Below are 24,751 nucleotides of genomic sequence, written 5' to 3'. Positions count from 1 at the left end.
ACACATTGTGGATGTCACTTCTGTTGCTCACACACTTGGACGTGACCACTGTACAGCACTTATGGGTCTCTATTGTTTTACTGGAGAAGATTGTACCAGTACCTTCAAAGGCAAAGGAAAGATTGGTCCACTGAAGAAACTCCAAAAGTACCCAAGGTTCCAGGCAGCATTCAAGCAGCTGGGCACATATTGGAGGGTGAAAGACAAGCTGTATGACTGTCTGGAAGAGTTCGTCTGCCTGATGTGTGGCTATCCTCGCATCCCTGGTGTGGATGAAGTGCACACATAGATGCTGCAGAAGATGTATGGTGCAGAGGAAACACTGACATTCAAGTCAAAGGTTGAACTTTCTCATCTTCCTCCACGCAGAGACTCCCTAATTCCTCATGTTGACAGGGTCAACTACATGGTTGGCCAGTGGAAGCATGCCCATGTGCCCATGCATGAACTTCCCAAACCAGAGGATGATCATGGCTGGATGAAGATGGATGGATTCCTGGAACCTGTGTGGTCACGTGGTCCAATTCTCCCACCCCCCCCCCCTTCCCTGGTGGACCTCTTGGACACCCCTGAGGAGAAGGAAGAGGAAGAAGATGAAGCTGGTGTCTATGACTATGGGGAACTGTTAGATTACCTTGATGATGATGACTAATTTTTGTATATATATTATGCTGAAATAGGACATTTTTCTATTTTCTCATTAGAGATATCATCTAATGTTAAAAATGATGATTTGGTTAAATTTCTTGTGCCATAATTGTGCAGAATAAATGCTTAATTTGTGTTTCTAGTCCATTTGATTCAAAAGTTATGAAAATTTCTGTTTTTCGATAATTGGACATGTCAAAATTCAAGATGGCAGCCAAATAGACCCCAATACCAACCAAATTTTCTTGTTAACATCTAAAAATGTTAATAGGACACCTTAAGGATTCTAAAAAAGTATGTTTGCAGAAGTACTCAGGAGGGTGTGCGTGGGGCCGATTTCGCTGCCATACTTGGTGTTGTAATACAATTAGAACTGAACAGGATAGAACCATCATCATAAATATTTTGTTAAGGGGCCGGGGACGTCGACCGTGAGCATGACCACAAGATAGAGCCGCGAGCCGGCTCGACCGATCGCCCGAAATGTAAAGGTCGTCGCCCCGGATAACTCCGGAACTGACGGGTCCCCTATCGGGCCGATCTTCACCAATGGATAGACCACGTGGGGTAGGGTTGATTGCCAACTTCAATTTACCTAATTACCCACGTGGTCCAGCTACCGGGGAAGTTCACCCTCGGCCGACTTTGTCCGAATCGAGTCGCAATCGCCGACTCGGATCCGGCATAACTGAGCGGAATTACCAAAATCGGGCCGGACCAAATGAACAAGTTACGAACACTAATCCTCAAACACGTCATGTCAAGCCAATACAAGAAACACAAAATGAGCTGATACATTTAATAATTGGGGTTTATTACCTTCGCATTCTGCGAAAGGTTATGTTTTGGTCGGCGTGTATTTATTTATTTATTTATTTGTCATCTTGTGATTCGTATAACTCAAAAAGTATTAAACCAAATTGCATGAAATTGGGTGGGATGATTGGTTATTAGCCAGGAAGCATTCGATTAGATTTTGGGATCGTTCGGGTCAAAGGTCAAGGTCACGAAAAGGTCAAAATCGTCTTTTTACGATAACACGATCAATTTTTATTCAATTTGCATGCAACTAACGCCAAAATGTTCAGAATTCAACGACTCATCTTGTGATATGCAATATGACACAATGACGCCCATACTCTTGTTACCGGTTAGGGGTCAAAGGTCAGGGGGGTCACGACCTTGAAAAATATGCGGTTTTTGTCATAACGCAGTCAATTCTTGTCCGCTTTACATGAACCCAGCACCAAAATGTTCAGAATTTAATGCCCAATCTTGTGACACAATGACGTCATAACACATGTCACCGGTTGGGGTAAAATGTCAGGGGGGGGTCACGCCCTTGAAAAATATGCGGTTTTCGGCATAACTCAGTCAATTCTTATTCGATTTGCATGAAACCAGCATCAAACGAGATTACCTTCTCTTGTTGAAACGTTGTATTCACCGAGCTTGTGAGTGAAGACTCGCCAAAACGACGTGAGTTGATTGTTGTTTAGTTCGTAGCCCCCGAAAGTCGGGGGGGGTCATGACATTATAGATATGTGGTTTGTGTCATAAGACCATTCATATGAAACCAGTTCCCCACACTCATACCAAGAACAAAAAAAGTAGTGGCGGCGAAGGTATGCACTCTATGAGTGCCCGTTCTAGTTTATACAGTAATAATGGGGAGCTAGGCAACACAAAAGAGCAGAACTATACCGAATATCAGAAATGCAATGCAATATGTACAGCACACAAAGCACTTAACAGCTTTCTACTTGTTAGACGGGCCCACGGACACAGATGCGCGCGCGCGCGCGCACACACACACACACACACACACACACACACACACACACACACACACACACACACACACACACACACACACACACACACACACTCAATAAATGGTGGCTGATGCCTTTAATGCGGACTTCAGCTCGGAGGGATAGATGAGCTGAAGCCCAGGGTCTATCTGGGACCTTTCCACCTCGTGTGGTCTACCAGCTGTTTGGACCGGGCACCAGCGTGGGCGAGCTGGATCCAATCACCGCGAGCCGCGATCCCTTTCCAAGCTCTGGCGGATCCCCTCGTGCTCCGGACCACGTGCTGGTGAGACGAGGCGCTGATTCTTCCTGACCCGATGCGTCGCTTTCCCGAAGAACCACTGACCAAGATGAGGCCAAGAAATCGCACCAAACCGGGAACCAAGCAGAGACCGCGAAGAGCTCCACGCACCAAGAAGAGCCAGCCGAGCCAATATGAGGCCACAAAGCAGAACAACCAACTCCACCAAGCAGAACAAAAGCCACCAGAACACGAACCCGATGAACCCCGAAGGCTCACCGAAGACTAACCCAAGACTAACCAGAGGATCCCCCTCTCATCCCTCTCAGCCCTGCCTCGCTTCCGGCGTGACTCATTCGCCCTCTTGCGCCGCCTCCCTCCCCCCCCCCCCGCGCAACCGCGGGTGGGGGCTGTCTACCTCGCTTTCAGCCGCCCCGCCCCAACCGTCATTTCTGCTTACGCTGTTGAATCACGGGACGGGACGGGGGGGGTGGGGTTCTGCTTCTTCTTTGTAGGGGAGGGTCGTTCTTCTTTGCGTGAGGGCCGTTCTTCTTTGTGTTGTTCTGACTGAACTATAACTATTAAAATGAATCACAGCACATTTACATATATTTACCCATTAAACAATGGAAGGTGAGCTGCCTATAGAACACGTACTTACCGAGATAACTGAGCTAAAAGGACCTGAATGTTGAGTGCGATCGTGGTTTCCAGATTCGCAACAATATGGAGGAAAAATTACTGGACCAGACCAGGAATCGAACCCAGGTTATCGAACAAATCATACCAGTGCTCTGCCAACTGAGCTATTTGGGCAACCCACCAGCTCAGGAACGCAATTCTTTCACATATACAAGTGCCACTCTGTTTCCCAGACTGCTTCCAGGGCACTCGCTGCCAACCATCAGAGCAGCGAGGGCCTGTTCACGAGAGGGTGATTGCACAGAAAGTGCAATCACCCACTCTTGACCATAATTTTCAGCATTTGTGTATTTATAATTAGTAAATACAACCTGTCGCTTCGCTGACGGGGGAGGGGGGTATTAAGAAGGGAGGTTGAAGGAAGAGGGAGGGGAGGGAGAGAGAGGAAGAGAGTGGAGAGGAGAGAGGTAGGGGAAGTGGGGAGAGCTTTGCCTCACCAAACGTTGCTCGACTACAGAAGGGAGGGATGCGAGAAGGGGGTGAGAGAGAGAGACACACACACACACACACACACACACACACACACACACACACACACACACACACACACACACACACACACACACACACACACACACACCACACATCTACACGCACGCTTGGCCAATATCAGCAATTTTTCAGTGATCGGCAGGTTGGAGTCGGTGTGATTACCAACTACATTACTTACTGAATACAACCCATAAATCTCGAGTAGCTTTCACCGAATAACAACGTTGCATTTGTATAGACGCTTCGGGGAGATGTTCACAAACATTAATCTTTATAAACAGTTGTGTGACGGGTGGGAAAAAAAAAATTGGCTCGGTAATTTAGAAAACACGTTAATACTGCAAACGACTCGGAAATCGGGAGCTATCAAATATATTTTGCTTTGAAATTCGCAAAGACAAACATAGAAAATCCGATAACCAAATGCTTTCGAAACAGGCGTGAGGACAAAGGAAAACCTGAAAGAACCTCCAATAGATACGGGATGAAACTTTGCAACCACAACACCCGAAACAGGCATGGCATGTCCAAACACCCGCGGAGAGTCCGTACAGATCCAAATCTACCCAAATGCACCACGTCCGTGTGTGCTGTATACGTGCATCAACCTTGTATTAACTGTCGACTGCACATCCCGATCAGGACACAAACTGTACTGTGCAGCTCGGTACGTGGCAAAAGCACTCAAGCACTCGATACAACTCTGCACCCGGAAACGCTTGTGCAATGTCCGAATTGGACAAATCGACACTTTTTTTCAGTCGGAAATGCTGATATTTTCAAATCTGGAGCTTACATTTTGTAATAATGCTTACTTGAAGAGATTCTCTCGGTTATTCATATTTGCAAGTTAAACTAGAAGGGCACTCGGTAGAGCGCATACCTCCGCCACGTAATGTCTGATCCACAAGAATATATCAGGCCCAATACATTTTCGAAATATCATGCTATACAGTACCATGTCGTTTTTGGCCCTATCTGTCAACGGTGAAGAATCACTTTTAAAATTAAATAATTCTCGTATCCAGATCCGGATTTGGATCTTTACCAAAATCGAATCAATTTGTCCTTGTCACACATCCAAATCAGTCCACAACTTTTTTGAGATATCGTGCTATATATCGGTTTCATCCCATCTCTCAATGGTGAAGAATCGCTTTTAAAATTATCAGATCTGGATCCGTATCCACTCCATCCATTGGGACCATACTTTGTGCAGAGCGTTGGTGTTGCCTAAGCAGTCTCCTGGTTATTGGACACAATCCTGGACGGGTCGCCACTCCGACACAGTATACCAGCTTGCTGGCACTCATTTTGCTGACCTCGGAAGGATGACAGGCCGAGTTAACCCCACCTGGTATTAATTCAACAGCCGAGCGGAATTTTAACTCAGGACCCTCGGATCCAAGGCCCGTCACCTTAACCATTAAGCCAACACCAGGCATAGAGATATAGAGGTCCACAGTTTTTCCTTTTTATCAACGTGGCTGCGACACCACATGACCTCTTCTTCTTCTTCTTCTTTCGGCTGCTCCCGTTAGGGGTCGCCACAGCGGATCATCCGTTTGATCCGCATAGTGATTTGGCACATGTTTTATGCCGGATGCCCTTCCTGACGCAACCATGGTCGCCTCTTACGACACAGGGATACCCCCACATGACCTATGATGTCATAATGATCAATAAATATTCTGCATGAGTGGTCGCACCTTTGGTGAAAATTTTGTGTCAATCGGATGAGCAGTTGCAGAGAAAACAGAGAAAATTAGCACAGACAAACATACGTACTTCATCAGCAGAGGCAGAAAAAAAAACCCTGCAGGTAACCAATGCTGGCCCAAAGAGGTGATTGGATAGCCCAAAGGTGCATACACTCCCCTCTTGAGATATCTCACCTGGGTTTGAATCTCGATAGCGTTATAACAGGCAGACTACAATCGCCTCTTCCTTCCCTTTGGAACAATGCAAAAAATGGTGTTTCATCATACAAGTAAACTTTAAGCCAGCTGTTCCACCTGCCATATCTCTCCTGCCGACATTACAGATCTCAAAGAACATCTTAAAAGGAGTCCGCTATTATGTGCTGTTATTGCAAAATAAATTATGGCAAATTCCAATCCAGATCTTTGAGGTCATTTGTGTATAAGCAGTAAAACTTAATGTAACTAATGATGCAACCAGCAGACTATTTGAAATTGAATCCCAGTCTGACAGATAGACAATTGGATGCCAAGTACACAATATATGGCATAGCGTACGTAACGAGGTGTTTTTCAACATCACAAAAAAAAACATGACAAACAATTTAACTCAACTCGTTTTTAGCTCGCCTGTTCGAAGAACAGAAAGCTATAGCGATACCCCCGGCGTAAGCGTGAGCGTGAGCGAGAAAATGTTAAAGTTTTTGGTGCAAGTTATTTAGAAGCTTGCCATTCATTTAATATGTGTACCAGGATGCTGATATTTGGCATGGACGTTCCTTTGGGGTATATTTTTGATGTAGTGAAGTTGAAATAAAAAAAATAATTTCAAATGTTTTAAACTTAACTTTTTTTTGTAGCAAATCAACGTTAAAGTTTTTGGTGGAAGTTATTTTTTAGAAGCTCACCATTCATTTAATATGTGTACTAGGATGCTGATATTTGGCATGGAGGTTCCTTTGGGGTATACTATTGGTGTCATGAAGTTGAAATTAACAAATGATTTTAATTTTTTTTTTTTAATTTCAACGTAAGATGGTGTCAAAGCCACCCAATGCTCGCCTGTTTATACAAGACGCTTACCATTCATTCAATATGTGTACTAGTTTACTGATTACAAAATACAAATACATATATTGCTTTAAAATTATTTGGATCAGACTTCAATGCAATTCTTTATAAAAAAAAAATATTATTCGACTTGTCTTTTAAAAACGATAAATGTATAAACAGGCGAGCATTGGGTGGCTTTGACACCAACTCTCTGGTTAATCCACCTCTGGTAAAATTACCATTTTGCACTGCATCGGTGGTAAGAAGAAAGTCCAAGCAACTGGCCTGATAGACAAAGCGAGAAAAGAAAACAGACGTCACTTGTAAAAAGCTAGTTGAACATTTCACGAGATTATTGAACTCCATAAGCTCGCTCGAATGATTTGAAATGAAGATGAAAAAAAAAAAAGAGAAGGAAAGAAAGGAATGGCCCATGGGCCTCTCACTTTCCGATTACAGACAGGTCAGTGGACTGTCCATCTTCTACCACCTCCTTCCTGGCTTTGTACCCTCTGCTCTATCCGTGCTTTGTACCCCCACCCCCCACTCCAAGTTTCTGCAAGGAGCACATGGTCCACCATCAACCCCCTTTTGGTGAAACTCCCAAAATCTAGAATAATCTCTCAGCTCCACTCATTCGTTCATCTTTTTTCCCCCACCTGTGGGGAAAACTTCCACATTCTCTTCAATATCATTCTTTTCTCTAGGTCTTCACCACCATCCTCCATCCAAAACCATGATCTTTTCTACCCCCATTAACCCACCACCTTTCTCTCCCCCCCCCTCCCAAGTCCACCTTCCTCCAAATTTCCAGTTTTTCCTTCCTGAAAGTTTGCTTCTGCATACATCTCGTCCACCCCATGTGACCTCCCCTACCTCTCTGTCCTCACGTCCTTTATTGGTCCAACTCTTCCTGGCTGGGTCACGATTCAAAATCCCTCTATTTTCTATTTTATCCTTTAACTCTGCTGTTGGTTTTTCCCAACCTCCCCCCCCCCATAACTCTCTCTACTGTTCCTTTTGTTCTGTTGCATCCTGATCCGTTCATTGTTCTAGCTCTTCCACTTGCTTTGACTTTGCACATGAAAAAAGGAGGGAAGAAAAAAAAATACATGTATTATTTGAAGAAAAACAAAGAGAATGAATAAAGAAGGAAAGACAATTTTAAAAAACCAAAAATGTCATGAACGCAAACAATGACCTGGCAAAGGGGCTGTGTGGACTGACCTGTTATTGAATGCGTGCCTGCAAAACCCGAACTGAAACAACCTTGAGGACAAAGAGATGCCCCGCAATGACAGCAACAATGATGCACTGAGGACAAAGAGATGCCCCGCAATGACAGCAACAATGATGCACTGAGGACAAAGAGATGCCCCACAATAACAGCAACAATGATGCAACCCCCCCCCCCCCCATCAGAATAGTTTCTGGTTTCCAAGGTCCTTGCTGTCAACAACTTTGAAAGGAACCGGGAGCCCCGTGTCCGTCAGATGTGAGAGAGTGCTTTGTTGTCGATCAGCATCACAGCCTTCTATTTTCATCGAGATGAAGGTCGTTGATGGCATACGCGAGGCAAAACGCTCCACAATTTCTAGATGGTCACAAATACGGGGTTCCTCATTTTACGCCACTTTAAAATCTTTTCCCTGGACCATTTTGATCGACTCACATTGTAAGCATTCTGCTGTTGTCCATAATTTTGCAATTTCCAATCAAATAGAAAGCAGGCAGCATTGCCAACCTTCGTTTGTCACGGTCATGTAAACCTGTCCAGAAACCTGGGTGGCCTTCGACATCACACCGAACCGCCTGAACATAATATGGGTTTGCGTGTGGACACCGCAATCACCAAATCAAACATGAATCTTGATAAAATGTAATCGAACAATAACGTGATATAATGTGGCCAAAACCACAAAACAATATCAGTAAAACTACATCGTGATTTATATTCACAGCAGCAGACAAAAAAAAATTTCAACAACGACGTTAAGTGGACGCAGGCTCTCTCATGGCTCCCGATGAAGCATTGGTGTTTGAAACTGCGTTGCTTTGCTCCCCGTGGTGGTTTGCATACTTTTGCAAATCTTCAGTCGATAAAGCCTATCGATCTACCTGTCCGCTGATGCAGATCAACACCACTATTTGAAAACAGAGAGGAATAGATGAAGCAAATTAAACGAGAACGGCACGAGGAAGGCACGTATAGGCTGAACAGTTTACATTTTGTAGCGCCACTGCACTGATAGGCAGGATCTGCGTCCAGACCTCAATCAACATCTAATTGGCTTGTTCTCGTCACCTAAGCAACTCATGTACCAAGTTTTGTCCGAATCCATCCACAACCTATTGAGATATCATGCCACATATCGGTATATTCTTGCCCGATCTCTCAGTGGTGAAGAATAAACCTGGTGTTGGCTTGGTGGTTAGGGTGGTGGCTTGGGATCCTAGGGTCCTGAGTTCAATCCCCGTTGGCCGCTGAATTAATACACCAGGGGTTGACTCAGCCTGTCATCCTTCCGAGGTCGATGAAATGATACGGGTCGAGGGGCACTACATCAGCGAAGCTGCCATACGCAAGAAGAAGATGGTGAAGAATCACTTTAAACATTCTATTATTGGGGTCTTCACCAAAATCTAATCAATTCGTCCTTGTCGCACCCAACCTGTCCACCAAGTTTTGTCTGAATCCATCCACAACATTTTGAGATATCATGCTCCCAGATACATAGACAGACGGAGACATTGAAACAGGGGTGAATAAATAACCTCCGTCCACTTTCGATGAATCGGTGGTGGAGTTAACAAACATCCGTCAAACTTAAGGGTTCCATTTCATCAAGCTGTATTCGTCTCACAAGAGGTGACGGTCCAATAGCAAATGTTCTGGGCCACAGAGCAGGTCAAGCCTTCTGAAAATGAAATTAACGTGAGGCCTGTTAATCAGCCTAATCAAAATTATTTCGGCCATGGATTGAAGATGGTTGATATAAAAAAAATTTAAAATAGGGGCAATGCCACTTTGCTTAACAGGGTAGAACTAGAACGGGCACTCATAGAGCGCATACCTTCGCCGCCACTACTTCTTTTGTTCTTGGTATGAGTGTGGGGAACTGGTTTCATATGAATGGTCTTATGACACAAACCACATATCTATAATGTCATGACCCCCCCTCCGACTTTCGGGGGCTACGGACTAAACAACAATCAACTCACGTCATTTTGGCGAGTCTTCACTCGCAAGCTCGGTGAATACAACGTTTCAACAAGAGAAGGTAATCTCGTTTGATGCTGGTTTCATGCAAATCGAATAAGAATTGACTGAGTTATGCCGAAAACCGCATATTTTTCAAGGGCGTGACCCCCCCCCCCCTGATATTTTACCCCAACCGGTGACATGTGTTATGACGTCATTGTGTCACAAGATTGGGCATTAAATTCTGAACATTTTGGTGCTGGGTTCATGTAAAGCGGACAAGAATTGACCGCGTTATGACAAAAACCGCATATTTTTCAAGGTCGTGACCCCCTTGACCTTTGACCCCTAACCGGTAACAATAGTATGGGCGTCATTGTGTCATATTGCATATCACAAGATGAGGCGTTGAATTCTGAACATTTTAGCGTTAGTTGCATGCAAATTGAATAAAAATTGACCGTGTTATCGTAAAAAGACGATTTTGACCTTTTCGTGACCTTGACCTTGACCTTTGACCCGAACGATCCCAAAATCTAATTGAATGCTTCCTGGCTAATAACCAATCATCCCACCAAAATTCATGCAATTCGGTTTAACACTTTTTGAGTTATACGAATCACAAGATGACAAATAAATAAATAAATAAATAAATAAATACACGCCGACCAAAACATAACCTTTCGCAGAATGCGAAGGTAACCAGGGAACCACTGGTTGGCGTGGATGACTCACAAAATACGTAAATTAGCCGATGGTTTGAAGAATCTTGTGAAAGCACCATGTAGAGATGATTCCTACCAAGTTACATCCAAATTGGGTGAATACTTTTGGAGAAGTCATAAGCAGCAATCCTGGCATCGTAATAACATTTCACTTTCAAATTGTCCCACTTAATATGCAATCTTTTTGGTACTATTTGCAAGGCATCATGGGGCCTTGGTCCTGAACAAACTTTGGTACGTCGTGGGTGATGAAGGTTGTGGTCAAGTTTCATTGTAATCGTGTGTATAGTTTCGGAGAAGAAGATTCGATTGTTTCAATGCAGACAGACAGACAGACAGAGACCATGCGATGCTAATACCTCACCTGAACTATGTTCCAGGTGAGCTAAAAATGAGGCCTGGTAGGATAGCTTGGAAGTTTGCAAGATGCACACTCCTTTGAGCCATCTACACTGGGTTTGAATCTCGACACAACTATGAACTGTCATCCTGGTGCTTCACATGTTTCACATCGACGAGTTCCCCGTGCATTGGATGGACGTTAAACCGGAGGACTCATCCGTCCACACCGGTCGTTGGTCTACGTTGAAGATGTCATGGTGTCTTTCATGAAGAGACGACGAGTTATTGCCGGCACCCTGAATAAGTTACAAATTGCTTCCCAAATCACTGACAATGAATTATCAAGCCTGGCCAGCCGGTTGATTTAAGAATTGGGCCAATGTACTTCCTGTGGCCGACATTACAAGCAGGTGGGATTAATTGGCACTATTAAAAAAAAGTAGTGGTTGTTTCCTCTTAATTTTACACACATTCCTTTGAGTAACTGCAAAGATAAACGAGTTAAACATTGTGATTTGAACTGAAATGAATGTTAACTAATGTGTCCTCCACGTCTTTTTAAACCATCGTGGACAAGGCAGACATCGAATCCAAACCTCAAATGGTTTCTCCCCTGGCCAAAGAGGTCATTCGTACAAAGGTAAATTGGGATTGGCTGAAAACCGACATTCACTTTGCGGTCATCATCATATCAGACAAACCAAATCTTTCACGACCTCCTGACTGGGCCAAAATCTTGTCACCTGGCTACACCACATACCCGACCTGACGACTCGATGCCACCTCGCTGATGGTGTTGTTGATGTTTGACTTGAGAAATTGACCACCGTTTTGCAGGTTTTCATCGTCAGCCTCCCTTCGCCTCGATTACTTAACCCCGGCATTCCAGCTTTCAATCATACGACCCGTCGCTTTGCTGATGGGTTTAATCAAAAGATAGCATGTTGTACTTCACAAACACATTGCATGTCCGTCTGTGAGTGTCAATGAGGATGCAAGATAATATAAAACATGTGAAAAAGGATCTTTTAGAAACATGTAATTGGTGTTGTGGCTGTAGTTGTTGTCGTTTTTGATGTATGTGTGCTCCTTCCATTTATTTATATACATATTTTTATTTTGCTTTGAGAAGTTAGTTCTGTTACGGATTTGGAAGCCATCTGCACACGGACAGTCAGCAGTCCACGTAGTTCGGTTATTTCTAAAAGTATGTGTTAATAGTTAGAATCCTTCCTTCTGTCTAATGGGAATTTCATGTGTGCGCTACGAGTTATTTTTTAACTAGGTTTTTACAACAACAACAACAACTACATCTACAACAACGACATCCTCTACATCACCAACTACAACAACAACGCCATTGTAAATACTGAAATATACGTGTGTGTGTGTGTGTGTGTGTGTGTGTGTGTGTGTGTGTGTGTGTGTGTGTGTGTATGTATGTATGTATGTATGTATGTATGTATGTATGTATGTATGTATGTGTGTGTGTGTATGTATGTATGTATGTATGTATGTATGTGTGTGTGTGTGTGTATGTGTGTATGTGTGTGTGTGTGTGTGCATGTGTTTGCGTGTGTTTGTGTGTGTGTATGTGTGTGTTTGTGTGTGTATGTGTGTGTGTTGTGTGTGTGTTTGTGTGTGTATGTATGTGTTTGTGTGTGTATGGTGTGTGTGTGTTTTTGTGTGTGTGTATGTGTGTGTTTGTGTGTGTATGTGCGTGCTTGTGTGTGTGTTTGTGTGTGTGTTTGTGCGTTTGTGTGTGTATGTGTGTGTTTGTGTGTGTATGTGTGTGTGTTTGTGTGTGTGTATGTGTGTGTTTGTGTGTGTGTATGTGTGTGTTTGTGTGTGTGTTTGTGTGTGTGTTTGTGCGTTTGTGTGTGTGTGTGTGTGTTTGTGCGCGCGCTTGTGCGCGCGTGTGTGTGTGTGTGTGTGTGTGTGTGTGTGTGTGTGTGTGTGTGTGTGTGTGTGTGTGTGTGTGTGTGTGTGTGTGTGTGTGTGTGTGTGTGTGTGAGTGTGTGTGTGTGTCGCTGTCCTGTAAGTTGAATTGTTAAGTGCTTTTCCCTTGTACATTACATTTTTTTATTCGGATAACTCTGCTGTGTGGTCCCCTCCACGATTATTGTTATAAATAAACCCCTGTTAAATGTACCAGCTCGTTTTCTGTGCTTTCCTTCATTGGCCTGGCATGGTGCGTATTGAGAATTAGTGAAGCCGTTCGTGCCGTAGATTGTTCATTTGGTCTGGCGTGGCTTTGGTAACTTACGCTCGGTTACGCCGGATCCGAGTCGGTGACAGCGACTCGATTCGGACAAAGTTGGTCGAGGGTGTGGTTTTCCCCGGTAGCTGGACGACGTGGGTATTTAGGTATATTGAAATTAGGCAATTAACCCTACCCCACGCCGTCGAAATATTGGCGACCACGGTCCTCTAAGTGACCCGTGACCTTTCGGAGTTGTCCGAGAGTCACGACCTAAATTCCGGCTGTTCGGTGGGAGACGACTCTACTGCTCCACCTCGTGGTCGTTTATCGCCACCGAACCCCGGCCCACAACAGTTATACATTTTCCTGTGTGTGTTTCTCCCTTGTAAATGTAAAGGGATCCTGCTGTGGTTGAACAATAAATGTCACCGTTGGAACTGTTACATAAAAGCCCAAGGTCACGCTTCTTCTTCATCCTCGATCCCGGAAACATGGGCTTCAAAAAAACACTTTGCCGCAGACAGTGTAAGCGTTGTGGCGGTGACATCATGACATTTGTCTCAGATCAGAGAACGACATAAATCATCATTGCGCCTAACCGCAAACCAATAAGACTTCAGATTGTGTTTGGTAAAGCAGGAGATAATGTTCCATGTGGCAGGTGGCACTTATCGCTCCCGGTATCATGCAGCAAGGGCTGTCTGGGACTCGTGTTGGCACTTTCACCATTTATGGTTTGGCGTTGCACGGTTTTATCTAGGATAAAACCGAAAGATTTTCAGAGTCCCTTGTGTATGGATGCTTGCTATGTTGCCCCGATGATGCCCAAAATAAGGGTGAAACCGGTCGGTAACTGCATTTTCCATGCATTGTGACATCTGAAATTACACCATGGTAATTAGCATTGTGAAATAGCTCTTCCGGGAACGACAGACAGTATGTGCGTTGTAGCAATGACGCCATGACATTCATCTTAGAGAACTATATATACATATATATATATATATATATATATATATATATATACATATATATATATATATATATATATATATATATATATATATATATATATATATATACATATATATATATATATATATATATATATATATATACATATATATATATATATATATATATATATATATATATATATATATATACATACATATATATATATATATATATACATACATATCTTCCATGTTTCAAACAATACTAGTGCATGCCCGTACGTGCATGGCTGGACATGCAAACCAAAAAAAAAAAAAAAAACTTTCAAATGGCATGCCAGAAACAACAACCACACAGGCTGTTCCTTCGCTCTCATGTGCACGTACGTGCAAAAAAAAAAAAAAAATATATATATATATATATATATATATATATATATATATATATATATACATATACAGTGTTATGAATTTATGCCCGCTCGGCGTGCGAACGACCGCTTTTAACCGAATCGCAGCCGTACGCCCACTGGACAAACAATTCAGTCGTGACTTCTCGGAACAACGCCGAGAACCAGTCACGGGTGTGCCTTCAACACACACCACGGCCCAGTCCGTATTCTACCCGCGCGCGACAGGGTCAATCGCCGAATATCGATATACCGAAGTATTCATGCAGGTAACCTGCCGAGGGACCGTACCTCGGCGAAGGCCTGTTTGGACACGAACTGCTTAAGCGGTTCGTTCCGTTCTGGGATAACCAAGCGCATATTATCGCCAGACCTCGCCGGACCCGATTCTATTATCGGTATTCAAAAACCAACTGGTATTCCAAAAAACAATATGGCACTTCAATGGGGGAAAATGACATGACGAATGGGCTACATTTAAACAAGCACATTTATTATACACGGATACATTTATTATACAAGCACATATGCAGTCAGGAATGCAAAACACTAACATGCACATATACAGAACAAAGGCAAAGCAAAAGGTGCTACGACCATCTATAAGCAATTATGTACAGTCACTTATACGGTTTTACTTTCGGGACTCGGCACCACAACATTCATTCAAAGAAAAACAAGGAAAAGACACCCTCACAGACAAGGGAGTCAGACTGGGCCCGTGGGCCTTTATAACGTGGGGCTTTGGTGACCGAAAGGGCCCCACGAGACCCTTGTAGGTTACCTGCACCCTCGTGGTGCCTTGATGGGGCGAGTCGCGACGTCCCGTCCCCACGGCAGCTAGCGTAGCCGCGGTTGAACTCGGGCCTCCCGCGCGGCAGGCGAGTTCTCGCCGGCTTTCTCCACACGAACGCGCGGTTTGTGTGACACAGCAGGCAAGGCTGCGCCTCCAACTCGCGTCTCCTTCGTGACGCCTGGACTCTCCACCGACTGCAAGCTCCAAGCTCCCGACTCCGACACGAGCCCAGACCTCCACACAGCTCCTTGGCTCCTTCAGACTCTCTGAACCCCGACAGACACTCTCCACCGACTCAGACCGACTTCCTCCAGACCCCCTCCAGACCAGTTGAACTGGCGCTCTGCACGGCTTTTTATAGGACTGGTGAGATGAGATCCGATCTCCGCCCTCCGACCCTTCTCGGAGAGCGGACGTTGCAGGAATCACCGACGCTCTTGATCCGAATTGCGGGCGAAGCTTGCACGGAGCGGACGTTGTGGAAATCACCGACCCTGCACCTCTGACCTCTGACCCTGCGCACAGAGCGGACGTTGCAGGAATCACAGACGCTGCACGGCGAGAGAACCCTTGCCTCTGCCTGCAGCGATGCCGTTTGATCGGATCTCGCCGCTGCTAGTGCAAAGATGGCGTCGTTTCGGAGACGAAGGTGAGGCGATGTTTGTGGTGTGGAGATGTTGACGGTTGCTGGCGAAGTGGTGAGGATGGCGTGGTTTGTTGAGAGGCAGGTGTGGTTGTGGTGGTGGAAAGGCGGTTGGTCTGAAGCAGTTGTTGAGAGCGATGTTGGTGGTGGTGGTTGTTGTGAAGCGGTTGATGAGAGCGATGTTGGTGGTGGAGGTGGTTGTTGTGGAGCGGTTGTTGAGAGCGATGTTGGTGGTGGAGGTGGTTGTTGTGAAGCGGTTGTCGAGAGAGATGTTGGTGGTGGAGGTGGTTGGTCCAAAATAACGATAGTAAAGAATAACGGCTAACTCAAAGATCACAGCCCTGTCCACACGGATAAATCCCATTAAACAACGGTGGGGAAATCTAACTGAACATGGACTTATCGGCATTACTAACTAAGGACCAACATGGTGTTCTGCGAATTTCCACAGCCGTAACAATATATATACTTTAAAACCGCTTGCCAGAAACAACTACGCAGGCCGTTCCTTTGCTCTCACGTGCCCGTACATGCGTGGCCATACGTGCAAAGAAAAAAACTTTCAAACAAACACACAGGCCGTTCCTTCGTGACAACTGGATTGGGGCATTGTGTTTATCTATAAATGCGCATAAGAAATCGAGAAATTATTAGAATACAGTAAGTCATCACTATCCAGAAGTAGTGCGTGCCCGTACAGAATGTTGAAATCATTCCACGAATTATCGCTTTCATTGAAGTAACAACTGCTGTGATACTTACACACAGAGTTAATTAAAATCCAAATTAAAATCAAGTTGGACCTCCCTGTCTTTGCTAGCCATGACATTTGCTGCCATTGACCATTGCCACTCCTACGCCATGGTGAGGCGACAGGGTAGGATTTGTAGGAGACCTGAAAGTACATTGTCATTAGGTCTTCTATGTTAGAATTGTTTTAGTTTGAAAATAGTTTAAAAAAAAAAAGTTTGCAAAGCATACCACCAAATTGAGATGTATTTCGTTGGCAAGCATGTTGAGTAGAGCTGAATTCCTTAACACTTCCAAAGGCCACACCGTTTTGACAATTGGAAACAAAAGAAAGGTGTGCACTTTTTTTGATAAATTATTTTCGGAACAATTTTTCTTCAATAAATACATAATAAGAAGAATTGTCTCCATGTACATTGTACACACCTTTATCTCGTTACCACCTCTACATAAACAACATTGCTGAGGAAACAGCGCTTCTTTGTTTCCTCGTCCAGGGCAAGAATGCGGAGGCTGCTGGATCTGCCAACGTTTTGATAAATTATTAGTTTTAATGGCCAATTATTCAATTAGCGCCAACGTATTTTGCCTTTTCGCAAAGAAAAACACAAAGAGAAGAAAAGAGAAAAAACCCGTAATGGGGAACGCAGCTGAGGTTCTCTTCCCCATCGGCCACGCCTACGCAGCAACGTGTCCTGTCATTTGTTGGTAAATAAATGGCCATAACTTGGGAAGTACTTGTCCGATTAATATCAAACCTTGAAAAGGCACATCCTCAGGTCTCCAGCAATATACCTGGCAAATTTCAATTAGATCGGACCAGCGGTTGTCGAGAAACAGCGGTCACAGACACACACATTGCTGGAATTATAGAAAGATTATATATTTGAGTAAGGTGAAGAATGAGGGGTCAGTTTCAAACAGTATGATATGTTTGAGTAAGGTGAGGAATGAGGGGTCAGTTTCAAACAGTATGATATGTTTGAGTAAGGTGAGGAATGAGGGGTCAGTTTCAAACAGTATGATATGTTTGAGTAAGGTGAAGAATGAGGGGTCAGTTTCAAGCAGTATGATATGTTTAAGTAAGGTGAAGAATGAGGGTCCAGTTTCAAGCAGTATGATGTTTGAGTAAGGTGAGGAATGAGGGTCCAGTTTCAAGCAGTATGATATGTTTGAGTAAGGTGAAGAATGAGGGGAAGTTTCAAACAGTATGATATGTTTGAGTAAGGTGAGGAATGAGGGGAAGTTTCAAACAGTATGATATGTTTGAGTAAGGTGAGGAATGAGGGTCCAGTTTCAAACAGTATGATATGTTTGAGTAAGGTGAGGAATGAGGGTCCAGTTTCAAACAGTATGATATGTTTGAGTAAGGTGAGGAATGAGGGTCCAGTTTCAAACAGTATGATATGTTTGAGTAAGGTGAGGAATGAGGGTCCAGTTTCAAACAGTATGATATGTTTGAGTAAGGTGAGGAATGAGGGTCCAGTTTCAAGCAGTATGATATATTTGAGTAATGCTGGGTTCCCACTGCCGTGCGATCCGTTACGAACGCCACGATTGGCCATTTGTAGCTGATCATGGAATTTCTCTGAAAGCTGTTCCCACTATAACGATGCACAGCACGATTGAAATCGTGGTCTCACAGAGCGTGGTGTTTGTCTTGTCTAAGATCGATCCCGATCACCACGATGAGGAAGCACGATTAGATGCGATCTGTCGCATTTTGTTACAATGTAATACGATCTGATACGATGATCCCGATTGACAATTGATCGTGTTGATCGTACAAAAATTTTGAACCGTTCAAAAATTTTCTACGATTAACACATTTTCCACGACTGACCTCAAGATCTGATAAGATCTGATAGGATAACCACGATTAGTCCACGATTAAGACCACGATTTCAATCGTGCCGCGCATCGTGATAGTGGGAACCTAGCATAAGGTGAGGAATGAGGGGCCAGTTTCAAACAGTATGATATATTTGAGTAAGATGAGGAATGATGGGCCAGTTTCAAACAGTATGATATTGTTGCGGTTTTGGAAATTCACAAAACACCATTCAGGTTCCCCGAAGATCAGTTATTTCAATAAGTAAGTGTTTCAGGTTAGGATTCCCCCACCAAAGTGTAAAGAGCTGTGAATCTTGAGGTAGCGTTATTCTTTTTCTATCTTTTATTTTAAAACATCAACAAACTCTATGAAAACGCCATCTCCTCAACAAACGCCATCATCTCTGCAACAACACCATCTCCACAACACCGCCATCTCCTCGACAACACCATCACGTCCTCCTCAACAACGACCGCAGAGTGCCGTTGGTTGCGGACATGCTGTGCGGCAGTAAAGGCCACATTCCACCGACTGTGTGCAAACGGCCGCGGAGCAGCTAATTTGCCGAAGTGGATCAAAAGGAGATCTACCCTGAAAGCACCCTGTGATGTCAAACTTGGGGTTTCCCGCGAGGATCACCAGGGGTGAAAGGTCGGAGGTGAAAAGTGGGCGGAGCCTGGCCTCGGGTTGAAAGATCAAGGAGCGACTCGCTCCTGGCCGATATAAGGGCGGAACTCGGGCAGATTTGAGTGGTTTTTCACGGGTCGTTCACCAGAGTCGAGTCGGGAGTCGCGGCTGGTGGGAGCTGGAAAGACGGAGCTTGGAGTCGTCGGAGCCAGCGGCAGCATCGGAGCTTGGAGTGGTCGGAGCCATCGGCAGCGGCGGAGCTTGGGGGTCCTGGCAGACGGCCCTGAGACGATCGGGCGACGCTGAAGAGTGAATGGGTCCTAAAAGGCATCAACTCCAAAAGAGCAAAAGACCCGTTCGCTCCTCCAGACGCGTCACCGGCCAGGCCTGACCGAGAAGGCTGCGGTGAAGGCCGGACAACAAGAGTGGACCGAGCAAGTCGCTCGGCAAGCAACTGGCGCGTTTGCGACGCACCAGACTGAACAGAGACACCAAGGGTCGCCGATCCGAAGACCGCCGAGTCGCCATCAGGGGCGGCCAGGCAACCAGCCCGGCCTCTTGGAGCCCCCTCGGTCAACCAGGCTTTGAGTTTGAAATAAAGGCTCGCGAGCCCTATTCTTTTCCTTGGTTTTGGATGAAAGTCTGTGGTGCCTTGTCTTCATTAGTAGAACTGGTTAAGTGCATGATTGTGCACATTGTTGAATATGCATCGGCTGTAGGCTTGCTTGTTGCTCGTGTCTTGTCCCTATCCCCCCATTGATTGACTGCTTATGTGCCTGTAAAATAAATGCCCCATTGTTTGAATGTACATCTGCTCGTTGCGTCATTTTCCTTCCATTGACTGCCATGACACGTTCAGGAAATTAGCTGGCGATTAAAGCTGATAAACGTGATAATTTTGTCTGACGGAACTTGGCGATTTAAAACTGCTCGCCAAAACACACACGGGACGAGCGCGCTTCGCGGCTCGTTCCGTACAAGTCTCCGTCGAGGTATAAATTCTCGGTATTTCTGTCTGCGTGGATAATTAGGTATATCGAGATTAGGCGATTGACCCTGTACCACACAGACAGGATATTGACAAGTTTATGGTGCATTAAAGCACCCGTAGCGGGTTTCCGAGGTTATCCGGAAGGCTACGACTGAATTCCGGTTTTCGGCGGGCGCGCGACTGTGTTTGGGCTGAAGCCGTCATGCGTGGCTGCCGTCGAACCGATATAATTCGTAACAATATATTTGAGCCAGGTGAGGATAGATGGGCCAGTTTCAATTTACGTTAACACAAAAACTCTCCCTCCTTCATGTTCTTCATCTATCTATAATTCCAGCTGTGTGTGTGTGTGTGTGTGTGTGTGTGTGTGTGTGTGTGTGTGTGTGTGTGTGTGTGTGTGTGTGTGTGTGTGTGTGTGTGTGTGTCCGCTGTTTCTCGACAACCACTGGTCCGATCTAATTGAAACTTTCCAGGTATATTGCTGGGGCCCTGTGGATGTGCCTTTTCAAGGTTTGATATTGTTGCGGATCCGGGGTGGCGGGATTCTCACCCGGTCCTAGGCATCACCCTCACCACCACCGTCTCCGGGGTTTATAACGCCGGCCGGCTCAGCACAGGCATCGGGTCACGCGCCTTCAATCGTGATACCAACGTAATCCTTGTACCTTGCCAGTTGGGGAAATAGAACTCCTGGTTAGAGACTGGTTTTGTCAGATGCCGAGCATTTTCTGCCAGTCTATAACCATTTTGGTTTTATATGCCAATCAAATGGATCGCTCCTCGACGCGACACAAATTAATCCATAGTGGCAACTTCATACAAATTAACCAGATTTATTGGGGAACATCGGGGATCACAACGCAAGCAAAATTCACGACAATGGTTTTATTAACAATCCTCAACCCGTTTTTAACTAGGGAACCACGGACTACAGGTTTTGAGGGGGTCGCTACCGAAATATGCCTTAAACAACGTGCAGACAAAGACAGATAGACAGACAGCATGCATGCAAGACAAGACAGAGTACTTGGTGAGGTTTCATGGACGAGAGGACAGTGTCAAAAGCACGAATGTCGCTCGCCACAGGCGGATGTCCAGGAATTCGAGCTCCAGCTCGAATGCGCCGCGTGGCGAAATGGAGCTCGTCCTCCCTTTGCCCCCTGTGCACTGCATGTGGTCTCCGCGTGCTCTGACCTCGCGTAGGGTCGACGATGGGCCTCAGCTGATCTCTCTCACGGTCCAGCATACAAATCCAGGCCTGGCCTGTTCTCCAGACAAGGCCCAAATCGAGGTGCTGAGCTCCGCGGGCAGATCGACAACGTGTCCAGCCGTGAGGTGAATAAGGACCGTCCGAGGCTCCGGCATCTCCTCTCCTGCCTTCCCGCATCGACGCCCGACTTCCGCTTCATCCTCTCAGTTCCTCTCTCTGTCGAATCACCTTTTCTTTCTCGGCCGATGGAAGACTCGACCCTCAGGTTCAGCATTCTCTCCCAGCCGATTCACCACTGCCTTTTCTTTTCTCGCTCGCCTCGAAGCCGGCTGCCATCCCTCTCACGACAGAATCCTCGACGTGCAGACAGCCTCTCAAAAGCCCACTGCCGTTTCTCAAAACTCAACTCCTTCGTTCGCTCGTTTTGAATCACGAGCCCGCTTCGAGAGCGACTATTTCCACACACTGGACCGTTTTTACGAAGCCTTCGTTTCTTCTCTCGTTTGCTCGCTTCGACACACGAGCCCGCCTTCCTCAGCGACCATTCTCCAAAACTATCTTATTTTCTCTCCTTAGTTTCTCCTTTTTCCGCTCGCTTCGAAACACGAGCACGCCTTCTCTGCGAAGCCGACAAACTCCTCCCCTTAGCTCCACCTCCTGCCCTTGGCCACATCCTCCCAGCCGACTGGGCGGGGCCTATTGTCCATATAGGGGAAGAAGAAGAGGGAGCCCTTGTTTCACCACCACTGTACGAACGTAAAAACAGCCTTTTACACCTCCCGACACACACATAACGTCCTTTTTACCAAACAACCGATCTATATATGCATTTTATCGGGGGATCTGAGCTAATCCTATATTTAGTCGTCCAATAAGGGCCATTTCCATAACAATATTAATCGGACAAGTGCTTCACAAGTTATGGCCATTTATTTACTAACCAATGACAGGACACGTTGCTGCATGGGCGTCGCCGATGGGGAAGAGAACCTCAGCCACGTTCCCCATTACTGGTTACAACGTACGGACTTCCGGATAGTGATGACTTTGTGTATTCGAATAATTTCTCGATTTCTTATGTGCATTTATAGATAAACACAATGCCGCAATGGAGTCGTCATTTATGAGAGCGAAGGAACGGCCTGTGTGTTTGTTGTTTCTGGCTCGAGGTTTGAAAGTTTTTTTTTTTTTTTTTTTTGCACATACGCTCTCCTCTCCTCTCCTCTCCTCTCCTCTCCTCTCCTCTCCTCTCCTCTCCTCTCCTCTTCTCTTCCTCTCCCCTTTGTGTGTTTCCTTGCGATGACATTGCGAAAAGGCAAAATACTTTGGCGCTAATTGAATAATTGGCCATTAAAACTGAATTGCGAATAATCGTAACTGCGATATGCGAACTTCTGGGCCACGCATGTACGGGCACGCGAGAGCGAAGGAACGGCCTGTGAGTTGTTGTTTCTGGCTCGCGGTTTGAAAGTTTTTTTTTTTTTTGCTGCATGTACGGCCACACACGAACAGGCACGTACTAGTTTATAATAATGGTGAGTCTCATTCAATCCCGTTTCTCATATCGTTGAAATGCAAACTGCATTCATGTTTGTTGTTATGTTTTAACATTCCCATTCTATTCATGTCACCGTTTCAAACAGCATTTCCGATTATACACTGCCTTTTAAACACCACAAAGCAGGTCACTCGACTTGCAACACAGGTGAGAAAAGGATACGAACAAAAAAAATCAGCTGATATTAAATAATTTATTCACACGATTTTTAAAGGGTGAAAGTAAAAAAAAAAATTATTTTCTCTGGAAGTTACTGGTCTTCCATTCAAGTGATAATAGCACCTCAAAAGGCACTCGTTTGAGCCCATACCTCCGCCCTGTAATGCCTGAACCAAGAGAACATATCGGGCCGAATACATTTCGAAATGTCACACGATACAGCACTATATCATTTTTGGCCCTATCTCTCAATGGTGAGGAATCACCTTTAAAATTTAAATAATCCTCATTTCCAGATCCGGATTCAGATCTTCACCATAATCGAATCAATTCGTCCTTGCGATGCATCCAACCTGTCCACCAAGTTTCATCTGAATCTGTCGCCAACTTTTTGAGACAACGTGGTATATGTCATTTTTTGGCCCCATCTCTCAATGGTGAAGAATCACCTTTAAAAATTGGAGGAGCCGAATCTGGATCTTCAGCAAAATCTTCTCAATTCGTCCTTGTCGTACACCCAACCTTTCCATCAAATTTCATCTGAATCCGTCGACAACTTTTTGAGACAACGTGGTATATGTCATTTTTTGGCCCCATCTCTCAATGGTGAAGAATCACTTTTAAAAATTGGAGGAGCCGAATCTGGATCTTCACCAAAATCTTCTCAATTCGTCCTTGTCAAACACCCAACCTCTCCATCAAATTTCATCTGAATCTGTCAACAACTTTTTGAGACAACGTGGTATATGTCATTTTTTGGCCCCATCTCTCAATGGTGAAGAATCACCTTTAAAAATTGGAGGAGCCGAATCTGGATCTTCACCAAAATCTTCTCATTTCGTTCTTGTCGTACACCCAACCTCTCCATAAAATTTCATCTGAATCCGTCGACAACTTTTTGAGACAACGTGGTATATGTCATTTTTTGGCCCCATCTCTCAATGGTGAAGAATCACTTTCAAAAATTGGAGGAGCCGAATCTGGATCTTCACCAAAATCTTCTCAATTCGTCCTTGTCATACACCCAACCTCTCCATCAAATTTCATCTGAATCCGTCGACAACTTTTTGAGACAACGTGGTATATGTCATTTTTTGGCCCCATCTCTCAATGGTGAAGAATCACCTTTAAAAATTGGAGGAGCCGAATCTGGATCTTCACCAAAATCTTCTCAATTCGTCCTTGTCATACACCCAACCTCTCCATCAAATTTCATCTGAATCCGTCGACAACTTTTTGAGACAACGTGGTATATGTCATTTTTTGGCCCCATCTCTCAATGGTGAAGAATCACCTTTAAAAATTGGAGGAGCCGAATCGGGATCTTCACCAAAATCTTCTCATTTCATCCTTGTCGTACACCCAACCTTTCCATCAAATTTCATCTGAATCCGTCGACAACTTTTTGAGACAACGTGGTATATGTCATTTTTTGGCCCTATCTCTCAATGGTGAAGAATCACTTTCAAAAATTGGAGGAGCCGAATCTGGATCTTCACCAAAATCTTCTCAATTCGTCCTTGTCGTACACCCAACCTTTCCATCAAATTTCATCTGAATCCGTCGACAACTTTTTGAGACAACGTGGTATATGTCATTTTTTGGCCCCATCTCTCAATGGTGAAGAATCACTTTTAAAAATTGGAGGAGCCGAATCTGGATCTTCACCAAAATCTTCTCATTTCATCCTTGTCG

General features: G+C 44.8%; 1 protein-coding gene across 3 annotated transcripts in view; it reads right to left on the bottom strand.

Annotated features, from left to right (window-relative positions):
• LOC147009860 (voltage-dependent calcium channel gamma-5 subunit-like) overlaps nt 1-24,751 on the bottom strand; it is an 89,094-nt gene that overhangs the window by 60,017 nt on the left and 4,326 nt on the right. The window contains exon 2 of one of the 3 annotated variants that reach the window (XM_085862498.1): nt 14,961-15,799. The exons of the other annotated variants lie outside the window; for them this stretch is intronic. Coding sequence (XP_085718624.1) covers nt 15,123-15,799 — 677 coding nt within the window. The 3' untranslated portion in view covers nt 14,961-15,122. Of the gene's footprint in view, nt 1-14,960; nt 15,800-24,751 lie in introns of those variants that run through there. 3 annotated transcript variants of the gene reach the window in all.

Source organism: Eptatretus burgeri, chromosome 17, assembly GCF_056783735.1.
Source record: "Eptatretus burgeri isolate ZD-2024b chromosome 17, Ebu_testis_v1, whole genome shotgun sequence".
NCBI classification, from domain to species: domain Eukaryota; kingdom Metazoa; phylum Chordata; class Myxini; order Myxiniformes; family Myxinidae; genus Eptatretus; species Eptatretus burgeri.
The sequence above is the reverse complement of the archived record's forward strand: the minus strand, read 5'-3'. Positions and strand labels throughout refer to the sequence as shown.